General features: G+C 38.2%; 1 protein-coding gene across 1 annotated transcript in view; it reads left to right on the top strand.

The window, feature by feature from the left end:
- The window catches only part of ADCY2 (adenylate cyclase 2), a 432,318-nt gene that overhangs the window by 335,009 nt on the left and 84,695 nt on the right, over window positions 1–12,614 (top strand). Inside the window, exon 15 of the mRNA XM_077808711.1 lies at window positions 10,197–10,281. Coding sequence (XP_077664837.1) covers window positions 10,197–10,281 — 85 coding nt within the window. The remainder of the gene's footprint in view (window positions 1–10,196; window positions 10,282–12,614) is intronic.

Raw genomic sequence — 12,614 nt, 5'->3', positions numbered from 1 at the left:
AAAAGTAGTAGCATATCAGCTACATAACACTTTTAGAAAGTAGAAAATACAAAGCATAAAACTTATTACTTTTTTAGAGTGCAATATTTGGTTCTGACTCACATATTACATTAAATCTTTTTAGTACACATTGCAAAAAATACAACAGAGTAGAAAATAATACAGAAAAAGAATAAATAAAGCAAAACGTAAAAGACAAATTACTTTATAATATTTGGACCAAATGCTTCCCACATTTGCATATGTGCAGAGTTATATGTGTATGTGTGTCTGTGGGCAAATTCTGACCTTTTGTTTATCTTTGTCTGTGTTTCTGGATTGTTTTTATAATTTTCACTGCATTTTCAACAAGGTTAAAATTTAATATTTGCTTGCTCCTTCTTTTTGGAGGGGAAAATAGGACTTTGTATTATTCTTGGGATCAGGAATCAAGAGAGAGAATCATAGAATTTAGAGATTGAAAAGGCCATCCAGATCATTAGATCACCCAGTCTATTGGTCTACAAGTGCAGTATCGATTCCTCACTGTATATTTGTTAGTGTTTTGCCCAATGTAGTTGTGAAAGTCCCAAGCAATGATGGTATAACCACTTCCCTTAGGATTTTGTTCTACAAATGAATACCTATCACTACAAGAAAGCCTATAATTTATCCTTTCTTCATTTTCTCCCATTACTTCTAGTTATGTCATCATGGACCACCCTAAACAATTATTCTCTTTTCTCGGTGTTATAACAGCCTTCAAATATTTATTAACTGATGTGGCAGACAATAGTAATCACCTTGCCAAGCAATACATATTTAGCTTTTTTAATTTTTCCTCATAATAAAATCTCTGTACCCTGTCATCATTTTGCTCAGTTTGGACTCACTCCAATTTGTCAATCTCTCTGGTAATGAGTTGCCAAGAACTGAATGAAATTTTCCAGGTGTGATGGCAATGGAGCTGTATAGGGAGTAAATACTACTTTCTGACTCTTGTCATGTGATTTTTTGCATAGACACTCCAAATTGCACTTTTTTTGTAGAATTACCAAATTATAATCTTTGTAAATTACTGTCCATTATTAGCCTTGCATATATTTCAGCATTATTCCTGCATAGATTTCTCCTTCCAAGTATATTTATTTGGGGTTTGCCCAGATGTTTTCATTTTAAGGTTGCATTTTTCCATGATGAATCTCATTTTGTTTCCTCTCCATGTTTCTAACTCTTTATATCCCTTTGCATTATTCCTGTTCTTACTGCTTTTCAAAACTCCTAACAGTTTCATATGATCTGAAGCCCAGATCCACAAGGGAACTTAGGCATTGTGACACTCCGCATTTCAGCTCCTAACTTCTAGGTGCCTAAAAAAAAATCACAGGAACAACACTGTGATCCACAAAGCCTGAGTTTGGCATCTGTGTTCTCCGTGCAATGCGTGGGGAGACACAGGCACCTTAGAATTCGATCCACAAAAACCAGCATGCTAAGCAAGGAGCTGCCTAAGCTAGACAATGAGAGATGTTGACAAGAGGAATGTGTCCTAAGCCCCATCCTTCTCACGGCATTAGGTACCATCATCTGGGCTGCAGGGAGGCACCTTTCTCTGATCTGAGGAAGATAGTTGCTCCTCTGCCTAACTTGCATGCCAGGCCCAATTGGGTAGGTGTGTTCAGAAGCCACCTAACTGCACACAGAACCTCTGTGGTGGGGAAGAGGCAGCAATAGTATTCCCTCATAACCTTTAGCCTAGAGGTTTTTCTCAGCAATGAAGCAGTAGTGTTTTTAATTAACACTAAATGAATCTATAGAAGGTTCAATGGATGCATAAATTATGTTCATAAAATAATCTGAGGTCTATTTTCAGCTCAACCACAAACTTCCTGTGTGACCCTGAGGAAGTCAGGTGACTTTTCTCTACCTCAATTTCCTCATCTGTAAAATGAGGATAATACTAATATTGACCCCCCCATCAGTGTTCTGAATTCAGTAATATTTCTTAAACAATTTAAGAACTTCAGTCTGAAGATATTATAGAAGTTCATTATATAAAGTAATGGTTATAAATACCAGGCATTACTTCTCTGATTGGGTTTTGCTATAGAAAGTCTACCTTGAGCAAGGCAAAGTAGTGCACTTCATCTACAGTTCACACCATGCTAGGGACCCCTTAAGATGAACTGATTCAGTGCAATATCTTGGCAGCCTCTGCCAATGAGGGTCTTTTTTGGAACTCAGCCTAGCAATTAATGAGTGTGATACTGATCCTACCCATATAGATTGAGAGGGTCACTTTCTTGAGCCCATGACAGTGAATCAAATGCTTTAATTCCATTTCCACCACCCTGCTATTTAACTTATCAAGAATGAAAATCTCTAAAGAAAATGAGTTACATAGAGAAAGCAAAATTGTGCCAATCATGATTCTGCAGTTGCTACTTTTTGCAGTTTTCAAACCAAAGAGCTAATTCAGAGCTACACGTGACTAATTACAAGACCATTATTACTTTTCTGTTTTGCTTAAAATGTATTCTTCATAAATTCAAGTCAAATTGCAAATAACATTGTGCTTATAAAAATTGTGGTATATATGATGATCCTCTTAAAATTAATTATATTTAATAAAAATGAAATATACCTTATTTCATAGGGATTTTTTTCCTGCTGTCAATGCATATTTAAAAGGTTCACATTCTGTACTTCTTAATCCTATAAAATAAATAAATGAAGTCAGACAACTTTTAAGGCATTGTACATTTATAAGTGAAGCAGGCATATGGATTTTCACCTGTCCGTAATTAAAAGATAATGATGGAGGAGTGTGCAGGGCAACTAGCAGCTTTTGTGGACAATTAAACATTAAAGCTTATCATTTGCAATTGGGTTGTAGCTGATAATCACAAAATTCATTTACAATAAATTTACTCCAATGCTATTAACATAATTCCTCTATGTACAAGACAAAGACTGTTCAGTAAACTATATTTTAACAGAAGATTAAAAAAAAATTCCCCTGCAATTCTGTACTAATGCTCTCTCAGGCTTTCCAGGATGATGTTGGTTGAGCGTAGATAAACATAACAGAAGAGTAAAAGTTAAAAAAAAAAATCAAGGAAATGGTCTGAGTGAACACAGAGAGAGATAACTGGACCTAGAACTGGATCCACAATGGGGCCTGAGTTAGTATTATATTACTTCTGTTTTGCTGCTGTAACTCCTTCGATTTCAGTACAGTAACACCAACTGCAATGACGTAAAACTGGAGTAATACAGTGATGAATAAGAGTCACTATTTAAGTGATATTTGGAAGATTATTATAACATTTCATATTTCAGGTGTGTGATTGGCAGAAGTTCTTTATCCTGTGATTACATTGTTTATTAATACTTTTTCCCATTGAGTAGATAAATCAATTACTTGTTTACATAATAAACTGCATAGTATGAAACATAAAGTTAAATTCAATCAGGTTACCCAGTATGTCTTCGAAAAAATTAATGGGCAGTTGTGATACACAGTTGCATTAAAATGATCATAAGGCTTTGATCTCTGCATGTTCTCAAAGCAGGACTTCCAGTAATGCTCCCTTGCTTACACTTTATTCAGATCACAGCAGCGTTCTCTTGTAACTGACACCAAATTACACTCTTCTTGCCTTCTATATACTGGTTTTATGTAGTTGGTTGACTATAAGTTGGCACTATTTGTTTTTGAAATGCAGAATGCTAAATTGTGAACTACTTACTCATATTGAGGCTACTCCTTTAAGTAACTGCTCACCATAAAATTCAATGGGACTACTTGCCTGGGTGACTGCTCATCAATATAGGTAAAGGCATTTGCAATTGTGCCTGTACTGGGTTTGTCCTGGCTATATCTGAGATCTCTTCCCTGGGCTTTGTTCTGACAGGCATCTATGTTCAACAACAGCATCATTCATCATTATGTCTTTTGTCACGCAGAGATGCTGATTCATGTAGTTCACTCCATAAGACTTTATTAGGAACATGTTTGGTGGGGGAGGGGGATTAGAACAGTGTCCAGCTGAGCAAGGCTGAATTTCATGATGAACAAAAGCAGCACCTTTGTCTGAAAGCAAGCTTTCAAAATAGAATAGAATACAAGAGGAAAAAGCTACAGCACTATGAGCTGTTTCTGCTGCACCTAATAAAGAAAAAAAAGGGACTGAAAATGAGTTTTAATATTCAAAGGATTTTTCTCAACAATGAAGCAATTGTATTATTAAAGTATTTGCACTGATTGAATCTGTGGAAGGCTCAGTGAATGCATCAGCCAAATCCCCAAGGATTTAGCTACCGTTAGATTACAAAAACAAAGTTAAATTTAGTGTTGTCATGTTGTCATGTATAACCTCCATCTTTTTAAAAATTATTTCTTTACTGCTTTTAGGTGAAGAATAGAATTTGCAGTCAAACAATTATGAACATGAAAATTAGTTCCCTGCCAAGAAGAAACAGAGGCATGAATTACCATAGCATTTAATGGATTCTTAAAGATATATTCAGTAATACACATAATATTCTGTCACAATAATATAAGTGAGGGACAAGGAAAACCACCCCCACCCCATCTTTTAATATCTCTGTCTTTACTGTGAATCAGTATTTTCAATAAAAATATTGCCAACATTAGTTATATATAATACTAATGTATTTTCATTTTGAAACAATCTCATAAAAGATGAATTGGTCAAAATATAGTTATTTCAATGTCGTCATAAGAATAAGAGGAGACTGCTAATAATGTGGATGCTCAAGATCATCAATTCCTCATACTTATAGGTATTGTGAAAACTAGGGAGTTCTTATATCTTTTCATCACACTTCAAAAATCAGTCCTTCCACAGGCGATGATATACAATCTTGGCCAATCAGGGAGCTCAGTGAGGTAAATAATGATAACATTTGGGGATGGAACTTCTGGAAATGAGGGTATTCATAGAATCATAAAATATCAAGGTTGGAAGGGACCTTAGGAGGTCATCTAGTCTAACCCCCTGCTCAAAGCAGGACCAATCCCCAATTTTTGCCCCAGATCCCTAAATGGCCCCCTCAAGGATTGAACTCACAACCCTGGGTTTAGCAGGCCAATGCTCAAACCACTGAGCTATCCCTCCCCCACAAATAGGAATAGTAAAATACTTAATGGACCTGAAGGCTTCTGAATACCCTTTTGCCAAAATGGTTAGTCTGAACCAAGCAGATAAAAAGAATCTGATAAATTACTACAGTACATGTGGAGAGCTTACACAATACACAGGATTATCTTTAATGTAAAGATCTGGACCAAGATTTTCAAATTTGGAGTGCCTCAATTTAGGTACCTAAATCTACATTTAGGCAATTAAATAAGTGGCCTGATTTTCACAGGCACTGCAGCTCCCATTGACTTCAGTGGGCAGTGCCACAAGAAAAACATTGCCATATCAAAATTATTTACCCACATACTCTGGTACTCTGCTTCATGCAGTATCCTGTACACACGGTACTGTATGACATTCCTGCAAACTTAAAACATGTCAATAACAAAAGTAAATTGCTGATGCAATTTTCCCATGGTCAGTGTTTAAAATGCTGGTATTTCATTTTTCTGTAGCTTGCTTCCCACTCTTGTAGCTTAAGGAGCAAAGTGAAACTACTTAAGCTTACGGAGTAGCAGCCGTGTTAGTCTGTATCCGCAAAAAGAAAAGGAGTACTTATGGCACCTTAAAGACTAACAAATTTATTTGAGCATAAGCTTTCGTGAGCTACAGTGGAAACTGCAGAACCACCTGATCAACATCCTATACAGCAAACAGGGAAAGATTAAGAAGGCATGCATCCAATGAAGTGATCTGCAGCTCACGAAAGCTTATGCTCAGATAAATTTGTTAGTCTCTAAGGTGCCACAAGTACTCCTTTTCTTTCTGCGTAAGTTTAGTGTAACTAAAAGAGAATGCTGATCTTTCCTCAAAAACCCTTTAAAGGCTCCTCACTGTTTACATGACCCCCATCCTCCCTGTCAGTCAGTCCTGTAGCCTAAGAGGTCACCTTTGGCCACTCCCACTCTCTTGCCCATACAGCCGAAACTTTCCACTTCTACCTTTACCACATTTCTAAGATCTGTCCTTTTCTCTCTGTCCAGACAATCAAAATTCTCACCCCAGCTTTTATCATCTGTCATTTGACTACTGAAACCTCCTTGTCTTCTGCTACTCTCACACTGACATTGCTCCCCTTTAACACGTACAAAACATAGCTGCTAAGATCCTCTTTTTTCAGCTGTTACTTAGACCATATTACTCTCCTTTTTGTACACCTCCACTGCTTCCCCCCATCAAGTATAAGCTTCTTGTCCTGATCTTGAAATCCTTTCACAAGTCTGCCCTTATTTGACCACTCTGGCCTCTTATTAAATCGCCTCCTCTCCCCACCTCCTTCACTCTGCAGCAATGACTTTCTATTCTGCCTACATGTCAGCTCCTCATTCCTTCTCCGTACATATGGAATACCCTCCAAAAACTGGTCTATAAGGCCACTACCTTCTCTTTTATCAAATCTTTCCTCAATACCCACTTCCATTGTGACTCCTAGAAGTCAGCAAATGAATGACAGGCCAGTCAGCCTCACCTCAGTCCCCAGAAAAATCATGGAGCAGGTCCTCAAGGAATCAATTCTGAAGCACTTAGACGAGAGGAAAGTGATCAGGAACAGTCAGCATGGATTCACCAAGGGCAAGTCATGCCTGACTAATCTAATTGCCTTCTATGACGAGATAACTGGTTCTGTGGATGAAGGGAAAGCAGTGGACATGTTGTTCCTTGACTTTAGCAAAGCTTTTGACACTGTCTCCCACAGTATTCTTGTCAGGAAGTTAAAGAAGTATGGGCTGGATGAATGCACTATAAGGTGGGTAGAAAGTTGGCTAGATTGTCGAGCTCAACGGGTAGTGATCAATGGCTCCATGTCTAGTTGGCAGCCAGTATCAAGCGGAGTGCCCCAAGGGTCGGTCCTGGAGCCGGTTTTGTTCAATATCTTCATTAATGATCTGGAGGATGGTGTGGATTGCACCCTCAGCAAGTTTGCAGACGACACTAAACTGGGAGGAGTGGTAGATACACTGGAGGGTAGGGATAGGATATAGAAGGACCTAGACAAATTGGAGGACTGGGCCAAAAGAAATCTGATGTGGTTCAACAAGGACAAGTGCAGAGTCCTGCACTTAGGACGGAAGAATCCAATGCACTGCTACAGACTAGGGACCGAATGGCTAGGCAGCAGTTCTGCAGAAAAGGACGTAGGGGTTACAGTGGGCAAGAAGCTGGATATGAGTCAACAGGGTGCCCTTGTTGCCAAGAAGGCCAATGGCATTTTGGGATGTATAAGTAGGGGCATTGCCAGCAGATCGAGGGATGTAATTGTTCCCCTCTATTCGACACTGCTGAGGCCTCATCTGGAGTACTGTGTCCAGTTTTGGGTCCTACACTACAAGAAGGATGTGGAAAAATTGGGAAGAGTCCAGTGGAGGGCAACAAAAATGATTAGGGGACTGGAACACATGACTTATGGGGAGAGGCTGAGGGAACTGGGATTGTTTAGTCTACAGAAGAGAAGAATGAGGGGGGATTTGATAGCTGCTTTCAACTACCTGAAAGGGGGTTCCAAAGAGGATGGATCTAGACTGTTCTCAGTGGTAGCGGATGACAGGACAAGGAGTAATGGTCTCAAGTTGCAGTGGGGGAGGTTTAGGTTGGATATTAGGAAAACCTTTTTCACTAGGAGGGTGGTGAAACACTGGAATGCGTTACCTAGGGAGGTGGTGGAATCTCCTTCCTTAGAAGTTTTTAAGGTCTGGCTTGACAAAGCCCTGGCTGGGATGATTTAATTGGGGATCGGTCCTGCTTTGAGCAGGGGGTTGGACTAGATGACCTCCTGAGGTCCCTTCCAACCCTGATATTCTATGATTCTATGATTCTATGAATGCTTGCTTGAGAGGCAGAAGGGGTGAGCTGGCACTTACTCTGTAGGTTTGTTATTATTTAACAATTGCAAGTGTTAACATATGTAAAAATTATATGTATGGGATTGCATGCTTCTCCTCCCAGCCTTTGTGTGTCACTTATCTTTTTATATTTTAAGCTTTTCAGGGTAGGCAGTACAGTCCAGATTCTCAAAGGCATTCAGGTGCCTAACTCCCATTGAGTTCACTGCAGTTTAATTGTATAAATACCTTTGAGGATCTGGGCCTCTGTCCTCACATGTGCATGTGCACTGCTTAAGTGTGATGTGGCCTCACTCCTGATTGGAGATTCTGGCAGCTACCGTAACACAAATATTTAATCATAATAATTAATAATATGCATTTTCAGGTAACTTAAAAAAATCCTGATTATTTCAAGATGAATACATGCTGAGGGCATTATGAATGACCTTGCAAATTTACTTTTATTCAGCTGTTCTCACCAAACTGAATTTTTACTAATACTGAGAGTTTAAAGGTGCATTAAGTAATTGGCCAGACAGCTTATAATATAAAATGTGTATTACTTATTTTATTTATTTATTTATTTATTTATCTTTTTTGGTGTATTACTTTAGCACCTAGGAGCCCTAGCTATGGACCGTGACTGACCCCTGAAAAAATTATTTTAATGGCAATAGTATGGCATAAAACAGAAAAATCTGCAGGAGTAGAAAGCTTATTTTGAAAACTCCATCCAGGCATTGCCCATGTATAATATTTGGCAAAGAAATAGTTTGCTGATGCCCAGGGGAGCCAAGAAGTATAACTTTTAAACTCTGCAGATGCCCCAAGATCTGTAGGTAAAACTGCAGATTGGTGCTAAGAACTAGGCCTTGAGTGCTGCTGCTCTCCCCTGCCTCCCTCCCCCTCGCATTCCCCAGGAGTAAAGCTAACTCAGGATCTGTTTTGCCATTGGTAGGATAGCCATGACTGCACCTGCATCTCCTTATTCCCAGTCCCAAAGCACAGAGCAAGAGTCAATACTTCCTTAAGCACAATTAGCTCTAATGTATTTTTCTGGGAAAATCTGCCACGTGACCATATTATAATACCTCATGGAGTGAGTGCCCTCCCCTTTCCACCTGGACTGGTTCATCATGGCCGGCCTTGGTTCTCACATGGAAGGACCTCCAGTATCTTAGGGGAGGGAACACAATGCCATATGGGCTCTGCTTCTCCTCTTCTGTATTTAATGGGCATATATGGACGATATTTGCACTAGGTTTTTCCCATGGGTACCGCACAGCAAAGGGTGGATTAGAGGCTCATTATCAGATAGACTGGTTTTTTTAAAAAAAATCCTTTTTCTCATTTTAATGTTGATTTTTTTTCTTCGTTGTTATTTTTCATGGGTAAGGGACTTTTTAAAATGTTTGTTATTATGTATTTATTTGCTTCCTTTTACTGTTTTTCACTTTGTTTCCTTCTATGAAACCTATATTATTATTAATGTTAATTTTGGATTTAAATAGACTCTACAATAATTAAATAGCAGTAGGTTAGCAATAATATTCTCCTTTAATACAGAGTTTCTATAGGAAAACATACTATAGATGTCTGCTCCCATTTAAGCATTAGTAAAGACAACTAGTGTTTAATATCTTATATTATGTCTTTAGAAGAGGAGAAATCAATTACCTTTGCTTCAATAACATTAAGCAATGCAGAAATCACTATCAACAGCTATATTTAAGGTTGTATAATGTTATAAGTCACTCTTTTCAGTTGTTCATAATTTTCTGAAGCTCTTCGTGGGCAGAAATTTTCCAGGCCTGGACTCTGCCCAAGGTATCATTTTTTGGAAACTGTGAATAGAAAATGGTTCAGCCTTTGTTGAGAAGAAAGACAGTGGCGGCGGGGCAGGAACATAGCTACCATATTTTTAAAAAGTGGGTGTTTTTTTTTAATGCAATCTTGCTGATATGGTTGGATTTAGAAAATTGTAATTTGGTGCACAAAATACAGCCCCTTACTAAGAAGTAATGCTTATTAGCCTTCTGGTAAAATACTGGATTTGTTTCCCTGGGTCATTGATGTTCGAAAATTGCATTTTAGGCAGGATTAATGCCTGGGATATCATTTTCTAACTGTCTTTACCAACATTCTGAACAAAGAAAGGCTGCACTGTAGATATGTGTACATGATTTGCATAATGCCTAATAAACTTTTTTTTCTTATTGTCTTATAGAACATCTATCCTTGGAATTTCCTTTGGGGTGGCATTTCTCTTGCTTTCCTTCATTCTTTTTATCTGTTTCGCTGGACAGCTTTTGGTAGGTAATCAGAAAATATTAACTCAGTGGTCTATACCATTTCTTATATATAAGAAGCCAGATCATAGAACCTTCTGTCTTCAAGATCCTGTGACCTTTGAAAAATGCCAGTTTAATAAGGACCTATTCCTGCTGTTTGTACCAAAGCTCCCATTGGTTTCAGTGGGAATTTTCCCTGAGTAAGGCATGGAGGTCCAGGTCCCTGAGGGCTTTATTCCCCTAGGTTAATTTACTTTCAACTTCTTTAATGATCTGAAAAACATAAAATGTCAATGTGATGACAATCTTTGCATACAATGATTGCAATTGGGGGCAGATTCTCTGACAGGTTTGCATTATAAATAGACTGATTTGCTTTATTTTCTAAGGTGTAGAGTTTTTTGCTTTTGCACTGATGAGAGCTAGAATATTTTTTTTATTTACCTGGTGAATACTTTCATGTTGTGATAAAATTTTGTGTGATTTTTAAATATTAAACAACTGTGTAATCTGTATTTAATAACACATTTAATATTTATTGTAATTTAAATATCATGTATAAGTAGGGGCATAGCGAGCAGATTGAGGGACGTGATCGTCCCCCTCTATTCGACATTGGTGAGGCCTCATCTGGAGTACTGTGTCCAGTTTTGGGCCCCACACTACAAGAAGGATGTGGATAAATTGGAGAGAATCCAGCGAAGGGCAACAAAAATGATTAGGGGTCTAGAACACATGACTTATGAGGAGAGGCTGAGGGAGCTGGGATTGTTTAGCCTGCAGAAGAGAAGAATGAGGGGGGATTTGATAGCTGCTTTCAACTACCTGAAAGGGGGTTCCAAAGAGGATGGCTCTAGACTGTTCTCAATGGTAGCAGATGACAGAACGAGGAGTAATGGTCTCAAGTTGCAGTGGGGGAGGTTTAGGTTGGATATTAGGAAAAACTTTTTCACTAAGAGGGTGGTGAAACACTGGAATGCGTTGCCTATGGAGGTGGTGGAATCTCCTTCCTTGGAAGTTTTTAAGGTCAGGCTTGACAAAGCCCTGGCTGGGATGATTTAACTGGGAATTGGTCCTGCTTTGAGCAGGGGGTTGGACTAGATGACCTTCAGGGGTCCCTTCCAACCCTGATATTCTATGATTCTATGATTCTATGATTCTATGTGACAGAAGACTATATACTGAAATTTGATATTAAAATACTGTTGCCACATGAACTGTTAATGTTACTATCTACTTATTAGCCCATCTGTTAATGTGTAGCATTTAAGTATTTCACATACTTAATGCAAGATGTTGGCAAATTTCTTCTCTGTAAATTGCATAAAAGATCATTTAAATATTGCATTTGAACAGCATGCTAACATGATATTTTGTTAAATGCTAAGAGAATGTTTAACAAATATTTATTGTTTTAGGGCAAAATACTTCTTTCAGTCATACTGGAGTAGACACAGAATAACTCCTTTGAGAGCCACGAAGAGGTTGTAGCTTTACAATGGTGTAAATGAAAGCTGAATTTGGCTCTTAATATTTAACTAAAATCTAACTGGACATTATTTATATAATTATGGTATAATTCCACATTAATTTATTAATATGTGGTTTTGCCATTCATCCTGTGTCATCTCACAGACATATTAAATCAAAATTAAGCTCTTTTGATTCTTTAAACATATTCTTTAGTCTTTATTTTCCAACGACGTCTTCTATTTTGAAACCAATCATAGGACTTGACGGGGGAGGGATAGCTCACTGGTTTGAACATTGGCCTGCTAAACCCAGGGTTGTGAGTTCAATCCTTGAGGGGGCCATTTGGGATCTGGGGCAAAAATTGGGGCTTGGTCCTGCTTTGAGCAGGGGGTTGGACTAGATGACCTCCTGAGGTCCCTTCCAACCCTGATATTCTATGATTCTATGATTATTCCCTGCTTGCCTGGTACGCTTGTATCAGTCAGAGTGTATTGGTGCTCCACACTTTCTACGCAGTCAGAGATTCCACTGAAGCAGGAAGAAAAGAGAGGATTCTGGGATTGATGGAGAATAAGTGGTTGCATTTGGGGGTTTCAGAAAGAAAGAAAGGTAATTGAGGACCTTAGTACAAGAGGAGCAATCAGTCCATGTATATATTAGTTCAGGTATGAGAAAATTAGAGGATTCTAAGCTAGAACTCCAAGTCTTAACTAAAGAATACCATAAAAATATTTTTAGGAATAAGCAGAGCAATGAGATACATATAAAACAGGTGATATCAATCTTCCTTACAAACATCAAGGATCACCTATAAATGAAAAAGGACTTGATATGTGAAGTAAACCGATAACAAGATTGTTTGAAAATTAAGTTTGGTTATG

Source organism: Eretmochelys imbricata, chromosome 2 (assembly GCF_965152235.1).
Source record: "Eretmochelys imbricata isolate rEreImb1 chromosome 2, rEreImb1.hap1, whole genome shotgun sequence".
Classification (NCBI taxonomy): Eukaryota; Metazoa; Chordata; order Testudines; family Cheloniidae; genus Eretmochelys; species Eretmochelys imbricata.
Note: the sequence above shows the minus strand (reverse complement) of the source record. Positions and strands in the feature narration are given on the sequence as shown.